This window comes from Callithrix jacchus, chromosome 1 (assembly GCF_049354715.1).
Source record: "Callithrix jacchus isolate 240 chromosome 1, calJac240_pri, whole genome shotgun sequence".
Classification (NCBI taxonomy): domain Eukaryota; kingdom Metazoa; phylum Chordata; class Mammalia; order Primates; family Cebidae; genus Callithrix; species Callithrix jacchus.
The window spans coordinates 176,469,925-176,483,246 of NC_133502.1; the positions used below are offsets into that span (position 1 = coordinate 176,469,925).

Sequence of the window (13,322 nt, forward strand, 5' to 3'; positions counted from 1 at the left end):
CACCCTGGACCGGTATTGAGCCATTAGGGTTGGGGGATCGCAGGCACCCAGAGGAGGCACAGGGACCTGAACATTGACACAAACAACGTGAACTTACAGCAGAAGTCACATTTTGAATATCATTCCCAAATTTGAAGAAAAATGACAATGCCTATGAAAACCACACAAAGTATGTTTGGGGCTATCTATGATTTGGCAATTATCAAAGCCCACAGTCCTCGTGAAGGGTAGGGCTGTGGGGAGCAGGGCCCCCTGATATTGGTGGTCTGAGCACTCTCTTATCACTGCACAAACGCCAGGCAACTTAACAGTGTTGGGGCAGACTGGCCTTAAGTTCACCCAGAGCTGACACCGCCAAGTCATTATCAGGGCTCTGGCCACATCGGCCAGGTGTGGTTGGGTTCAAGCCACCTGAATGCTGAGATCCACCTGGGGAACCAAGGGACAGGCTGGCTCTGGCATCCCCAGGGATCTGGTGTAAACATTGGCCCTGAGCATGTCACTCTATCCTCCTCCAAGAAGTGGGGATAATAACAGGCCTCAGATGAGCCTCGGAGGCTTAATACATGTGAGATGCTTCATTTCTGGCTTAGAGTCGGCCCTAGCACAGTCTCTAGCACATAGCACTTAACAAAGGTGTTACTCTTATTTTTGAGGCAGAGTCTCGCTCTGTTGTCCAAGCTGGAGTGCAGTGGCACGATCTTGGCTCACTGCAACCTTCACCACCTGGGTTCAAGCGATTCTCCTGCCTCAGCGTCCTGTGTAACTGGGATTATAGGCAAGCGCCACCATGCCTGACTAATTTTTGTACTTTTAGTGGAGACAGGGTTTCACCATGTTGGTCAGGCTGGTCTCGAACTCCTGACCTTGTGATCCTCCTGCTTCAGCCTCCCAAAGTGCTGGGATTACAGGCATGAGCCACTATGCCCAGCCTTGTTATTATTAAGAAGAAGGACAAAAGTATCAGACAAACTGATGGTGGGCTGGGGTCTCCTGGGGAGAATCGACTCCAGGCCGGCAGCAGCCTTTGGATCTCTGAGGGTCACAGATGTTCAGTAGGGTACATCCCAGGGAGAAAGATCTGGGCTCAACTGAGAAGCACTTTTTCCTTTTGTTGAGACCAGGTCTCACTCTGTTGCCCAGGCTGGAGTTGAGTGGTAGATGTTGGCTCACTGCAAACTCCCCCTCCTGGGTTCAAGCAATTCTCCTGCCTCAGCCTCCCAAGTAGCTGGGATTACAGGCACATGCCACATGCCCAGCTAATTTTAGTAGATACAGGGTTTCACCTTGTTGGCCAGGCTGGTCTCAAACTCCCGACCTCAGAGATCCACCTGCCTTGGCCTCCCAAGTGCTGGGATTACAGGTGTGAGCCGCCATGCCCAGCCCGAGAAGCACTTTTCAAAGTCCAAGCAGCCCAGAGTGGAGCTTCGTCCTCTGAAATCCCATGAGGTTTCCACATTGGAAGTGCATAAGCAACACTCATCTGGTTCCCCCACCAGCCTGGCTCCTCTCCACTCAGCTCTTCCCACTTGAGTCTTGTGGTGGGTGGCACCCATAAGATTGCCCTGTTACAGACTCTGCCCCTAGAAATGCCACATCTTACATACCCTGTGAGATGCCCACATCACCTTCTTGGCAGGGGGCCTGATGAGGACTCAGCCACTGACAGCCACGAGGAAGGCACCCCTCACCCCGTCTGCCTTGGAGCTTCCTCTGAGCCCCCACCCGATCCTGCCATGGGACACTCACCCTTGGGAACTCCAGGAAGAGGACATGGACTTCAAGAATGGCGTTGGGGACCTGAGCCACACAGCCCTCCAGGACCTGGTTGGTGGTATATGTCACCTCGCCCCTCTCAGGGTCCAGAGGCTGAAGGTCACAAAGGACTGTTTCTTCAAGATCTGTTGGAGAAACATCCAGAAAGAGGCCAGGTGAGAATAAGGTGATGACACTGACTGTACTTTCCAGATGTCTCCTAGGGACTTGACACCCACTTAGGGGTTTGCCGCACTGTCACAGCCACCTTACGGCATGGGTATCATTATAGCTATTCCATGGATACATAAACCCAGGCCTGGAGAGGAAACATCTGCTCAGGGTCGCAGTGCTACTAGCTTTAGGACTGAGGAATAAAAGGACACCCAGCTAAACGCAAATTTCAAATAAATAATGAGTATTTTTAAGTATTAGTATATAGCGAACACTGCATAGAACATATTAATCCTAGATAAATTTCATTGTTTATCTGAAATTCAGATTTCACTGGGCCTCCTATATTATTTATGTATTTTATTATTATTACTTTTTGAGATAGAGTTTTGCTCTTACTGCCCAGGCTGGAGTACAATGGCGTGATCTCAGCTCACCGCAACCTCCGCCTGCTGGGTTTAAGTAATTCTCCTGTCTCAGCCTCCCGAGTAGCTGGGATTATAGGCATGCGCCACCACACTTGGCTAACTTTTTGTATTTTTAGTAGAGAAGGGGTTTCTCCATGTTGGTCAGGCTGGTCTTGAACTCCCAACCTCAGATGATCCACCTACCTTGGCCTCCCAAAGTGCTGAGATTACAGGTGTGAGCCACCATGCTGACCTTTTTAAAAAAATCTAATTACCTAATTAATTTTTTTAAGATGGGATTTTACCATGTTGCCCAGGCTGGTCTCGAACTCCTGAGCTCAGGCAATCTGCCCACCTCGGCCTCCCAAAGTGCTAGGATTACAGGTGTGAGCCACTGGGCCTGGCCCTATTTTTTATTTTTTATTTTTTTGAGGCAGACTCTGCTCTGTTGCTCAGGCTGGAGTACAGCGGCAAAATCATAGCTCACTGCAGCTTCAACCTCCCAGGCTCAAGTGATCCTCCTATCTCAGCCTCCTGAGTAGCTGAAACTACAGGCATGCACCACCACACCCAGCTAATTTTTGCATTTTTGTAGAGATGGGGTTTCACCATGTTGCTCAGGCTGGTATTGAACTCCTGGACTAAAGGGATCCTCCCACTTCGGCCCCCCAAAGTATGGGGATTACATGCATGAGCCACCATGCCTGGCCTATTTTTATTTGATGTATCTGGCAACCCTAACTTTGTGGCAGGGCCCAGGTGTGAACTGACATCTCCCTCCAGTAAGGCAGAGGCTGAGATCAGGAGACAAAGCTTCCCCTCTTGTTCCTTAAGGCAGTGGGAGGAATGGTCTGAAGGCGTTGAGACTTCCCTGGCCCCAAGGGACAGGGTGAGCCGACAGGGCGGCCCAGGTTCGGAGGGAGGCTGCGGGAGCCCGCAGAGCCCAGAAGCACAGGTCCTGAGGGAAAGGAATGGAATCTCACCCTGACCTAGCAGGAGAGGAAGAGGAAATGAGGCCCCACACCTCGTCCTGAGGAATGTGCCAGGGAGGAAGGGGGGCTCCGGAGGAGGGAAGGAGGACAGAGAAGGGGAGACTGTTTGGAAGTTTGTGTCTCCATCTTGTCGCGCTTACTTCCTGTTTTCTTGGAGATCAAAGATGGGCGCGGAGAGACTGGCCTCATGTCCAGCCAAGGCCGGCTCGGAGGAGGGGGCAGGGAGGCTTCCTCCGAATCCCGGGCTGTCTGGAGCCTCACCGGCCTCCTTCTGCACCTTTCCACTGCTCGCTGGGCTCTGGGCCCCAAGAGTGAGCAAAGGACTTGAGACAGCCGCCCCTTGCCATGGCAACGCCGTTCCCAGCTCTATCTTGTGAAGAAGATCTGGAAGAGGACCCTTGGCTGCTGGGGGCCCAGGCTTTGTATGTCCTCTCTCTGGCCCTATCCTGGGCATAGTGCCTGGAGTGCCTGGGCATAGTGGCATTTTGGTTAAAAGCAAGCTCCATGGAGCCAGACCGACCTAGCTTGCCTCTCAGGCCCAGTGCTTACAGGCTATGCAGCTTTGGTGAATGATTTCACCCCTTGAGGCTTCAATTTCCTGGTCTGTAAAATGACAGCAAATGGAACCTGCGTGATCCATAGAAGTGGCTGGGAGGACTCCATGAGACTGGGCACATGGCAATTCTTTCTTGCATTTCTATTTATTTATTTTTCAGACAAGGTTGCACTCTGTTTCCTAGACTGGCGTGCAGTGGTGTGATCATGGCTCACTGCAGCCTTGAGCTCCTGGGTTCAAGCGATCCTCCTGCCTCAGCCTCCTTAGTAGCTGGGACTACTGGTGTGTGCCACCACACATGGCTAATTTGTTTTATTTTTAGTAGAGACTGGGTCTCGCTATGTTGCTCAGGCTGGTCTCAAACTCCTAAGCTCAAGCAATTCTCCTGCCTCAGCCTCCCAAAGTGCTGGGATTACAGGTGTGAGCCGCCGGGCCTGGCTGGCAGTTCTCTTCATTACAATTATTTTACTGACCTCAGTCACCGTAGAATTGACTGGTCTAAGGGGTGGGGAGAAGAGGCATGCTGGGCAGCCTCCAGATGATGGTCCTCTGGGATGGAGAGGCCACTGGGGTCTCCCTCACCCCAACAACTCAAGGGCCTGTGCCCATCTCCTGTCTCCACCTGCTCTGACCGAGGAGCCCCGTGTTCTCCCCACCCTCTCCTTTCCTCATCAGTGAGCACAGGTTCCTTGGCTGTTACCTAGTTTAAGCCTCTCCTACTCAGATGGGGAGACTGAGGCCTCCCCTCAGTGGAGGGGCGGGACACGTCAAAGTTTCACAGTACATGGCTGACCAGGCCGGGCCTCGGACCCACGTCTCCCAACATGACCTAGTGTCTGGCCTGCAGATTGACACAGCACCTCCCTCTTTCCCTTTGGGACTTTCCCTGCCCCGTCCCCAGACTTCCAGGAACCCCAGTTCCTCCCGGATTGCTGAGGCCGCCTGGGGCCGCCTCCTCCATGCCGTCAGCTGGCGGGAGAGGCCACAGGCCTGGCCATTATGTAATGATCAGATAACAGGCCTGGCGGGGAGATCAGATAAGAGGTCCATTTATTTTGGGGACTTTTCGAATCCTGGCCGCCCCCACCCCTCAGACGAGAATGGGGAGACAGGAGGGAGTGTGACGCCTGGGCCTGTCTCCCGGAGCCTGAGGCGGGCCCAGACCAGGCTGAAAACAATCCCCTGGCACCAAGGGAAACGCCAGGACCTCCCGGGACTGGGTCAGAGGAGGAGCCACTGGGGGCCTGGGTGACTGGAGCCCCAAGTGAGAGACTCAGGAGCCACCTCCCACCACTGTCCCCTCTCCACCCACCTGCACACAGCACCTCCCAGACCTTCCAAATGGCTACCTCCAGGACCTTGGAGGACGATTAAGAAAAACAGCTCTGGAGCCAGGTAGCCTAGGTCAAATCCCAGCTCTGCCTCTCAAAATGCTGGTCACCTTGAACAGAAGCCTGACCTCTCTGAGCCTCAGTTTCCCCATTTGCAGACCAGCAATAATTGCTGCAGCTGCTCCCATCATGCTTACTGGGAGCCTAGGTAACATTTTAAGGCTTTACACGAGTGCACTCATCTGATCCTCACAGCAGCCTCCTGAGGTGGCAGCCGCTGTCACACCCATGCACACTCGAGGAAAGTGAAGACCAGGGTGGTTAAATAATGTGTCCAAGGTCACCTGACTACTCAGTACTGGGGCCTGGATTTAACCCAGGTAGTCAGGCTCCAGCAAGCTGTGGGCATTTGCAGACCAACTGTCAGTTTGATGGGGCAACCCCTGTCAAGTGCCTGGTACGGAGTAGGTGCCCCAGACACAGAAGCTGTGAATATTATTTCGTCATATCAGAGCACAGATACTTTTCTTCCCCGCCCCTCTTTTTTTTTCTTCTGAGATAGAGTCTTGTTCTGTCACCCAGGCCAGAGTACAATGTCTCGAGCTTGGCTCACTACAACCTCCTCGTCCTGGGTTCAGGCGATTCTCATGCCCTCAGCCTCCTGAGGAGCTGGGACTACAGGTGCACCACCACACCCAGCTAATATTTGTATTTTTTGTAGAGACTGGGTTTCACCCTATTGCCCAGGCTGGTCTCAAACGCCTGGGCTCAAGCAATCTGCCTGTCTCAGCCTCCCAAGGCAGACACCTTTCAACAAGAGTCTTTTTTGCTGCAAAGCCTGCCCCACCTTCTTCAGCACCACACCTCCCCCCAGCCACACTTTATTCTTTTCAGGTTCAATTACAGCCTCACAGGTTTCCCAGCATCCAGCCCAGTCACTGTGCCCAGCCACAGCAAGGTTGCAGCGCACCTTGGCCCTGGGCGCCCCCGTGGTTCTGCAATGCCTGCAGAGTCAAGTTCCCACACTGCAGCCTGAAGTGGAGGTGAAAAGCACAGCGATCAGCTCATGGTGGCTCATGCCTGTAATCCCAGCATTTGAGGAGGCCAAGGCAGGTGGATCACCTGAGCTCCAGAGTTCGAGACCAGCCTGGCCAACATGGCAAAACTCCGTCTCTACCAAAAATACAAAAACTAGCCAGGCGTGGTGGCGTGTGCCTGTAATCCCAGCTACTTGGGAGGCTGAGGCAAGAGAATTGCTTGAACCCAGGAGGTGGAGGTTGAAGTGAGCTGAGATTATGCCACTGCACTCTAGCCTGGATAACAGAGCAAGACTCCATCTCAGACAAAAAAGAAAAGAAAAGAAAAGCACAGCAATCGGACAGATGTCAAAGATGCCGAAGGTTCAGGTCCTGATTCTGCCACCCGCCAGCTGCCTTTCCATCCTCAGGGTTCTCATCTGTAACATGGGGATGAGGGTCATCACAGCTTCCTATGGTGTCGGTGAGCCAGCTGGTAATGACACCAGCACAGCACTAGGCCAGGTCCTGATAAGTTGGGGTTGCTCAGGAACTAGTGACTGCTATCACAATGATTTATGCCTAGTCAGTGGGGAGATGTGGGCTCTTCCCTCAGACACACCTCACTCCTGCCCCTACCATGCCCTTTCCCAGACCAGCACTCATCCTTTGTTTGACCACCTGGCCTGTTTTTGAGAGTCGGGGTCTTGCTGTGTTGCCCAGGCTGGAGTGCGGTGGCACAATCATAGCCCACTGTAGCCTCTACCTTCTGGCCTCAAGCAGTCCTCTGCCTCAGCCTCCCAAGCTGCCACAGGTGTGAGTCACTATGCCCGACTAATTTTTTTAAATGTTTACAGAGAAAGGTCTTGCTATATTGCCCAGGCTGGTCTTGAATGCCTGGCCTTAAGTAATCCTCCCGCCTCAGCCTCCCAAAACATTGGGATTACAGGCATAAGCCACTGTGCCCAGCCCCTGGCCAACTTCTATTCATCCTTCAAAACCCTGTCCTGGAAATCTCATTGAAGTCAGTCCCTCCTTTTTCAGCTGCACCTGTCCTTGGATGTCCTTGGAGAACCCCACACGCCAGGTGTGCTGTTCTGCACCTTGTCTGCACTCCCAGCAGTGACTTTTTCCAGGACAAGGAGAGTCCACACCCTTCCATATCCCATCACTTAGCCCAGGGCTCAGAGCAAACATCCATTTGTGGAATTGGCTGCTCAGGGCTGCCTCTGACCTACTGGATGACCCACATCAAGTCCCTTCACCCTTCTGGGACTCTGTTTCCCCACGGCTAGTGGGTGGGGAAGAGGGAGGGATGGTTAGGACATATTCTAATTCTACTGGGGTTCTGATGGTCTGTTTCACCTAAGGATGAAGTCAGGAAGAGAGGGCAGGGCATAGATGGGGCTTCTGAAAGTAAAGGCGGGGTCCCAGGGGTAGTGCCCCAGATGGGAGGGCCATTATGGGGACTAGGGAAAAGGCTGAGTGTCTGCAGGGAGAAGATCAGGCAACAGGAGGATCCTCATCCCCTCCCCTGCGGCAGCACGGTGCAGAGCTTGGGCCCAGGGCTCAAGCCCCAGTGGCCCATTTCAGGGCAGTGTTACTGGGCAAATCCATTCACCTAATTGAGTTACACAAGTTCCTCAGTCTCCCCATCTGTCAAATGGGGGCAGCAGGAGTGTCTCCTCCGTAGGGCTTTTGTGAGCATTAAGTCTGACAGTACACATACCACGCCTAGAGCAGTGTCTAGCATACAATAAATGCTGAATAAATGCCAGCTGTTATATCATTTTTTTACTCCACCCCTACCCCTGCCACAGGGGTTGAAGCCAGCTAAACCCTGGATGAGGGTCCCCTTCGGCCTCCAAGGCTGGTACCCCAAAGCCTGGGCTGAAACTAGGAGCAGGGCCTCAGAGCCAGTGTAAACAGTTGTCCAAGTCTCCAGCATCTGGGCCACAAAAGTCATGGAGGGAAAAGAAGCTGAATTTGGAAGCAGACAGCCTGGAGTGGAAATCTGGACCTGTCATTTGACCCAACCCTCTATTTTCTCATCTGTAAACTGGGGATAGAGGCAAGGAGGAGCTGGCGCTATGCCTGACATGCTGGGGACAGAGGAGAGGAGGCTGCCTCACTCTTGCGCAGATCCCCCTCCAGCACTGGGGAAAACAGATAGGTCTGTCACCAGAGGAACCAGCACCAACCCATCTGTGACCACGAGCAAGTCCCTCTGTCCCTCTGGGTCACATCTGTCTGGATGAGGCGAGGGAGAATTCCCCGTTTCCCGAGGAACCCACCCTCTCCTGGTTCACATGGCCCCTGCTCCAGCCTCTTTGTCCTCCTGGCAAATGGGAACACAGCCTCTAAGAGGTGGGTGTTTGTGGTCTTGGTCCTGCACCTTCTCCTGCTAGTCCCAGACCCTCCCACAGGCAGTCAGCTGCATGGGGGCTTCAAGTCCTCCAGCAAAGGATCCTCCACACTCAGGAAACACCCTTCAACCCCAGCTGCCCAAGCACGGGCAACGAGCCCCTGCAACCCTGCTGCCAGGATGAAATCCACATGAAATAATCCAAAATACAGGAAAAGGTGCATGTACCAGAACTGTGCATCATGGTGGTATTGACAACTAGAACAAAGGGGAAACCACCTAACTATTTAACAATAAGGGATCTGCCAGGCAAATCTGACAGGTTGATGGGACAGAATTTTCCACAACTGCAAGAGGATGGTCATAGAGTCCACAGGACAGCACGGAGACCTGGTTTGAAAGAAGTAGACAAAAGACTCCCAAAATGTGGGACCCATCTGGATTAAAAGTAGCTTAAAAAGTAAAAAAAAACCACCAAAAACCAAAAAACAGTAAGCCATCTACCACCATGCTAACAGTACCTGTATCAATAAAGGAATTCGGAGGCGAATTTTTTCTCTTTTATTTTTGGGGATGGAGTCTCACTCTGTCCCCCAGGCTGGAGTGCATTGGCGCAATCTCGGCTCACTGCAACCTTCACCTCCCGAAATCAAGCAATTCTCCTGCTTCAGTCTCCTAAGCAGCTGGGACTACAGGCGCGTGCCACCATGCCCGACGAATTTTGTATTTTTAGTAGAAATGGGGTTTCACTGTGTTGGCCAGGATGGTCTCGATCTCCTGACCTCGTGATCCACCCACCTCAGCCTCCCAAAGTGCTGGAATTACAAGTGCAAGCTACCATGCCCAGTTACTTTTATTTTTTTTGAAGGGCAGGCTGAGGCAGCTATATGGTTAAACTATGTTAAAAATAAAAATCTTTAAGTGCTTTTTTTTTTTATACAAAGTCTCGCTCTGTCACCCAGACTGGAGTGCAGTGGCACAACCTCAGCTCACTGCAACCTCCGCCTCCCAGGGTCAAGCAATTCTCCTGCCTCAGCCTCCTGAGTAGCTGGGATTACAGGTGTGCACCGCCATGACCAGCTAATTTTTGTATTTTCAGTAGAGATGGAGTTTTGCAATGTTGGCCAGGCTGGTCTTGAGCTCCTGACCTCAGGTGATCCACCAGCCTCAGTCTCTCAAAGTCCTAGGATTACAGGCATGAGCCACTGAGCCCAGCCTCCTTGTTCTTTAAAAATCAACAAAAACCCAACATGACATGAAAATGTGTCTTAGAAAGTGAAAGTCCCATAGAGAAAATCCCAGGCCAGAGAACAGTAATAGTGGGTTAAATAAAACATTCTATTCCAGAATTTTCTCTATGCATATTGTACATTATCACTGTTTTATGGTTGCCAGAATGCAATTATTGTTCTTTGGGTACCTAACGGCACATCCCTGACGTCTGTCTGTGGCAGGGTTCACACAGCTCTGCCTTCTTCTTGGCACCTGCTGCATGATATTCTGTCGCTTGGTAATTTATTTATTTTTTTTTTGAGACAGAGTCTCACTCTGTCGCCAGGCACCAGAGTGCAGTGGCGCAATCTTGGCTCACTGCAACCTCCGCCTCCTGGGTTCAAGCAATTCTCCTGCCTCAGCCTCCCAAGTGGCTGGGACTACAGGTGCGTGCCACCATGCCCAGCTAATTTTTGTATTTTTAGTAGAGACGGGGTTTCACCATGTTGGCTAGGATTGTCTGGATCTCTTGACCTCGTGATCCACCCCCCTCGGCCTCCCACAGTGCTGGGATTACAGGCGTGAGCCACCGCGCCCGGCCTTGGTAATTTATTAACAGTCTTTGCTCGTGGACGTTTAGATCATTTCCAGTTAGTTATCGGGTTTTTGTTACATGCACCCACAGATCACACATCTTTACAGAGCTGGACAAGTCACTGTAGAAGGCTGACTTCTGAAGGTTGAGTTGTGAGGGTAACAAGTTACATTCAGGAATTCCAGACCCATTTCTTGGATGTCAGGGTCACTCCTACCCCCACCCCCAGCAGGGACCTCTGGGTTCCAGGCCCTGGCCCCAGGTTCCCCTCTGCCCTCCATGGGCCTCAGCTTCCCAGACCACAAATGAATTGGGCTGATGACCTGTTGTACCGTTGAGCCTGTGACCCTTGGTGCACCAGGACCAGCTCCTACCCACTCACAGGACCAGACTGATACATTTCCAGGAGTTTTTCCAACTGGCTGTTACATGGCTATTACTATCTATTTTTTTAAAAAATCCTGAATGTCCAAATTTATTTATTCCTGTTTTACGCCCCCGACTGTCACCTCTACTCCCAACATGATCTGCCCCTGCAGAGACCCTGGAGAACCAACCACCGGGTGCTACTGGGCATTGATTCCCAGCTCTGAGCTTGGGGAGTTGGTGGCTTTTAGTCAGCCGAGTGGGAGTACATATGCTGTGGAAATCCACAAACGCTATCCACAAATTGAGCCCCCCACCCTGTTGGTAATTATTTACCAGCACACCACTGCCTTTGATCCTTTAAAACCAGGCCCTAAACGTCTGCAAGGACCTTTCTCTAACGACCAAGAGGAAGAGAGTGTGACCACGGCAAGAAACAAGGGAGAGGGAGAGGGAAGCCTGGACAGCCAAGGAGGCAGATCCTAGAGCTGAGGCCGGGGCTCTGTCTCAGCCGTGTGAACTTGGCAAGTCAGAATCTCCATTTTCTCTTCTGTAAAATGGGGATGATGGCCGCAGCCATCTTGCAGGGTCCTTGTGAGCCGTATTAAGAGGGGTTGCCCTATCACACCTTGCTAGCAGCAAACGTTTGGGGAGCTGCGGGCGGGGAGTCAAATCCCTGCTAAGTCACTTACTGTGTCTGAAACTCAGTTTCCTATCAATCAGGTGGTGGGAAGAGCTTCAGAGACCCAGAATCAGGGACTCTAAAATGCCGTGGAGTGTGGAGGTGGGGAGAAGGTGGCTGCCCCACTGCCATTTTCCTTCCCCCTTCTCCCCACACTGTTAGCTCACTTTTGCCCCTTTTCCCCCAGATCCCTCAGGAAGCCCCTGCATGCACAGGTGGGTCAAGGGTTGTCCACAGGACCGGTCAGCGGCTTGAGATGCCCGAGGGGTCGGGAGTGGAACATGGGGGTGAGGGTCCCTGGCTCCTTGCTGCCCCTCCTCTGGTCAGTTTCAGAAAGTAGCAGAGGCCATGACCCCTTGGAAGAGTCCCCAGCCCGAGGAGTCCCACAGAACCCCTAACCTGGCCAGCATGCCTAACCTGGCCAGCACCCCCTCCTGAACCCATCCTGGTGATCAGGGAGCCGGGAGGGAGGAAGGGCGGGCCCTGCAGCCTTGGCCTGTTCAAAGGCCCTGGGAGGTAAACTGGAGGAACTTAAAGCTAAAAATAAACAACACAGAAGTGAGCAGCCTGCCAGAGCCCTCTCTGCAGTGATCCTTTACCACCAACCTTCTCAGCAGCTCTGAGAGGGAAGGAAGTCTGTTATCCCCACTTTACTCAGAGGCCCGAAGGCAGTTCCCGAGATCACACCACGAGGAAGACCCTACGTGAGATTTGAACCCAGAGTCAGCACTCAGAGCCCAGGCTGTGGGCCCTCCTTCTCACCCATTCCTCCTTGGAAAACTCGAGGCCCAGAGAGGGCAGGAAACTCTCCCGGGGCTGCACAGCATTCTGGGATCTGGGTTTCCAGTAATGGAACACAGCTGGGAGAACAGACGCCAGAGGCTAGGGTTAAAGTGAATGAGTCAGCCCAGTTTGCCCAAGGCTTTCAACACCCAAAGTCCTGCATAACCCTTTAGTTTCAGCAAACCGGGAGGGTTGGTGACCCTCCAAACCCCCAAGGATGGCCCTGCTGGGCGTGAGCTCAGGATATAGGAAGGAGGCCGGGTACACTTGGGGCCTGGTCTGTGCACCGGAGGCTGAGTCTCCCCATCCCGGGTCCCTGGACACCTACTTGCAAAGCTGAGGCTGCAGCTGGCCAGCAGCATGATGACGACCAGAGGGAGTGTGCCACGGTCCATGCTGTCCACGCCGGGGCCTGTGCGCTGTGCCTTATCCGGTGTCCAGGGGCAGGGCTGCAGGTGGGTGCCGGGGCCGGCGTGGGCTCGCGCGGGGACCCGAAGGGAGCAGGCAGCTGGAGCGACGGCGTCCCTGCTCCAGCCTTCTGAGGTGGCGGCCAAGGGGTCAGGAGAAGTAGACACAGGGATGTGGGGCTGGGCCGGGGTCGCTGTCTGACGAATGGGCGGGGATGGGGTGCTGGGCTCCAGTGGATGGCAGTGACGGCAGCAGTCCTGGCTGGGCGCAGATGGAAGCTGGGCTATGACCAGCAGCAGGGAGCTCCCAGCTCATCCAGCCCGGCCCAGGGAGGCAGGAAATGCGCTTCCTTAGAGAAGGGGCTGGGCTAGGCTGCCTGCCAGGCGGGTAGAGGAAGTGCCACAGGCTTTGTTGCTGGGTGGGGGGCCCTGGGATGGGGGGAGGCAGTTGGATGGGGGGGAGGCAGTTGGGTGGGAGGGAGGACCCAGGCTCTAGGCTTGTCTCCCCAAGCACCCCACCCTCCCATCCCACCCTCTCCAAGGCGGGTGGGTGGGGATGCATCAGGCAGCCCCTAACAGCCTACCGAGGAGCCCTTTCAGGGGGCTGGGCTTGGCTAAAGTAGTTTCTGTGGAATTCATGACCCTACGTGCTCAGTGATCCCATTTTGCAGATGAGGAAAC

General features: G+C 53.4%; 1 protein-coding gene across 3 annotated transcripts in view; it reads right to left on the minus strand.

The window, feature by feature from the left end:
* ENG (endoglin) overlaps nucleotides 1-12,986 on the minus strand; it is a 39,152-nt gene extending 26,166 nt beyond the window's left edge. For 2 of the 3 annotated variants that reach the window (XM_009003311.5, XM_009003305.5), the window contains exons 1-2: nucleotides 12,563-12,986; nucleotides 1,750-1,901 (exon numbers count right to left, since the gene is read on the minus strand). In XM_009003311.5, the coding sequence (XP_009001559.1) occupies nucleotides 1,750-1,901; nucleotides 12,563-12,629 (219 nt within the window). In that variant the 5' untranslated portion in view covers nucleotides 12,630-12,986. The remainder of the gene's footprint in view (nucleotides 1-1,749; nucleotides 1,902-12,562) is intronic. The other variant, XM_078328128.1, reaches the window with a different exon arrangement.
* Between the last annotated feature and the right edge of the window lie 336 nt (nucleotides 12,987-13,322).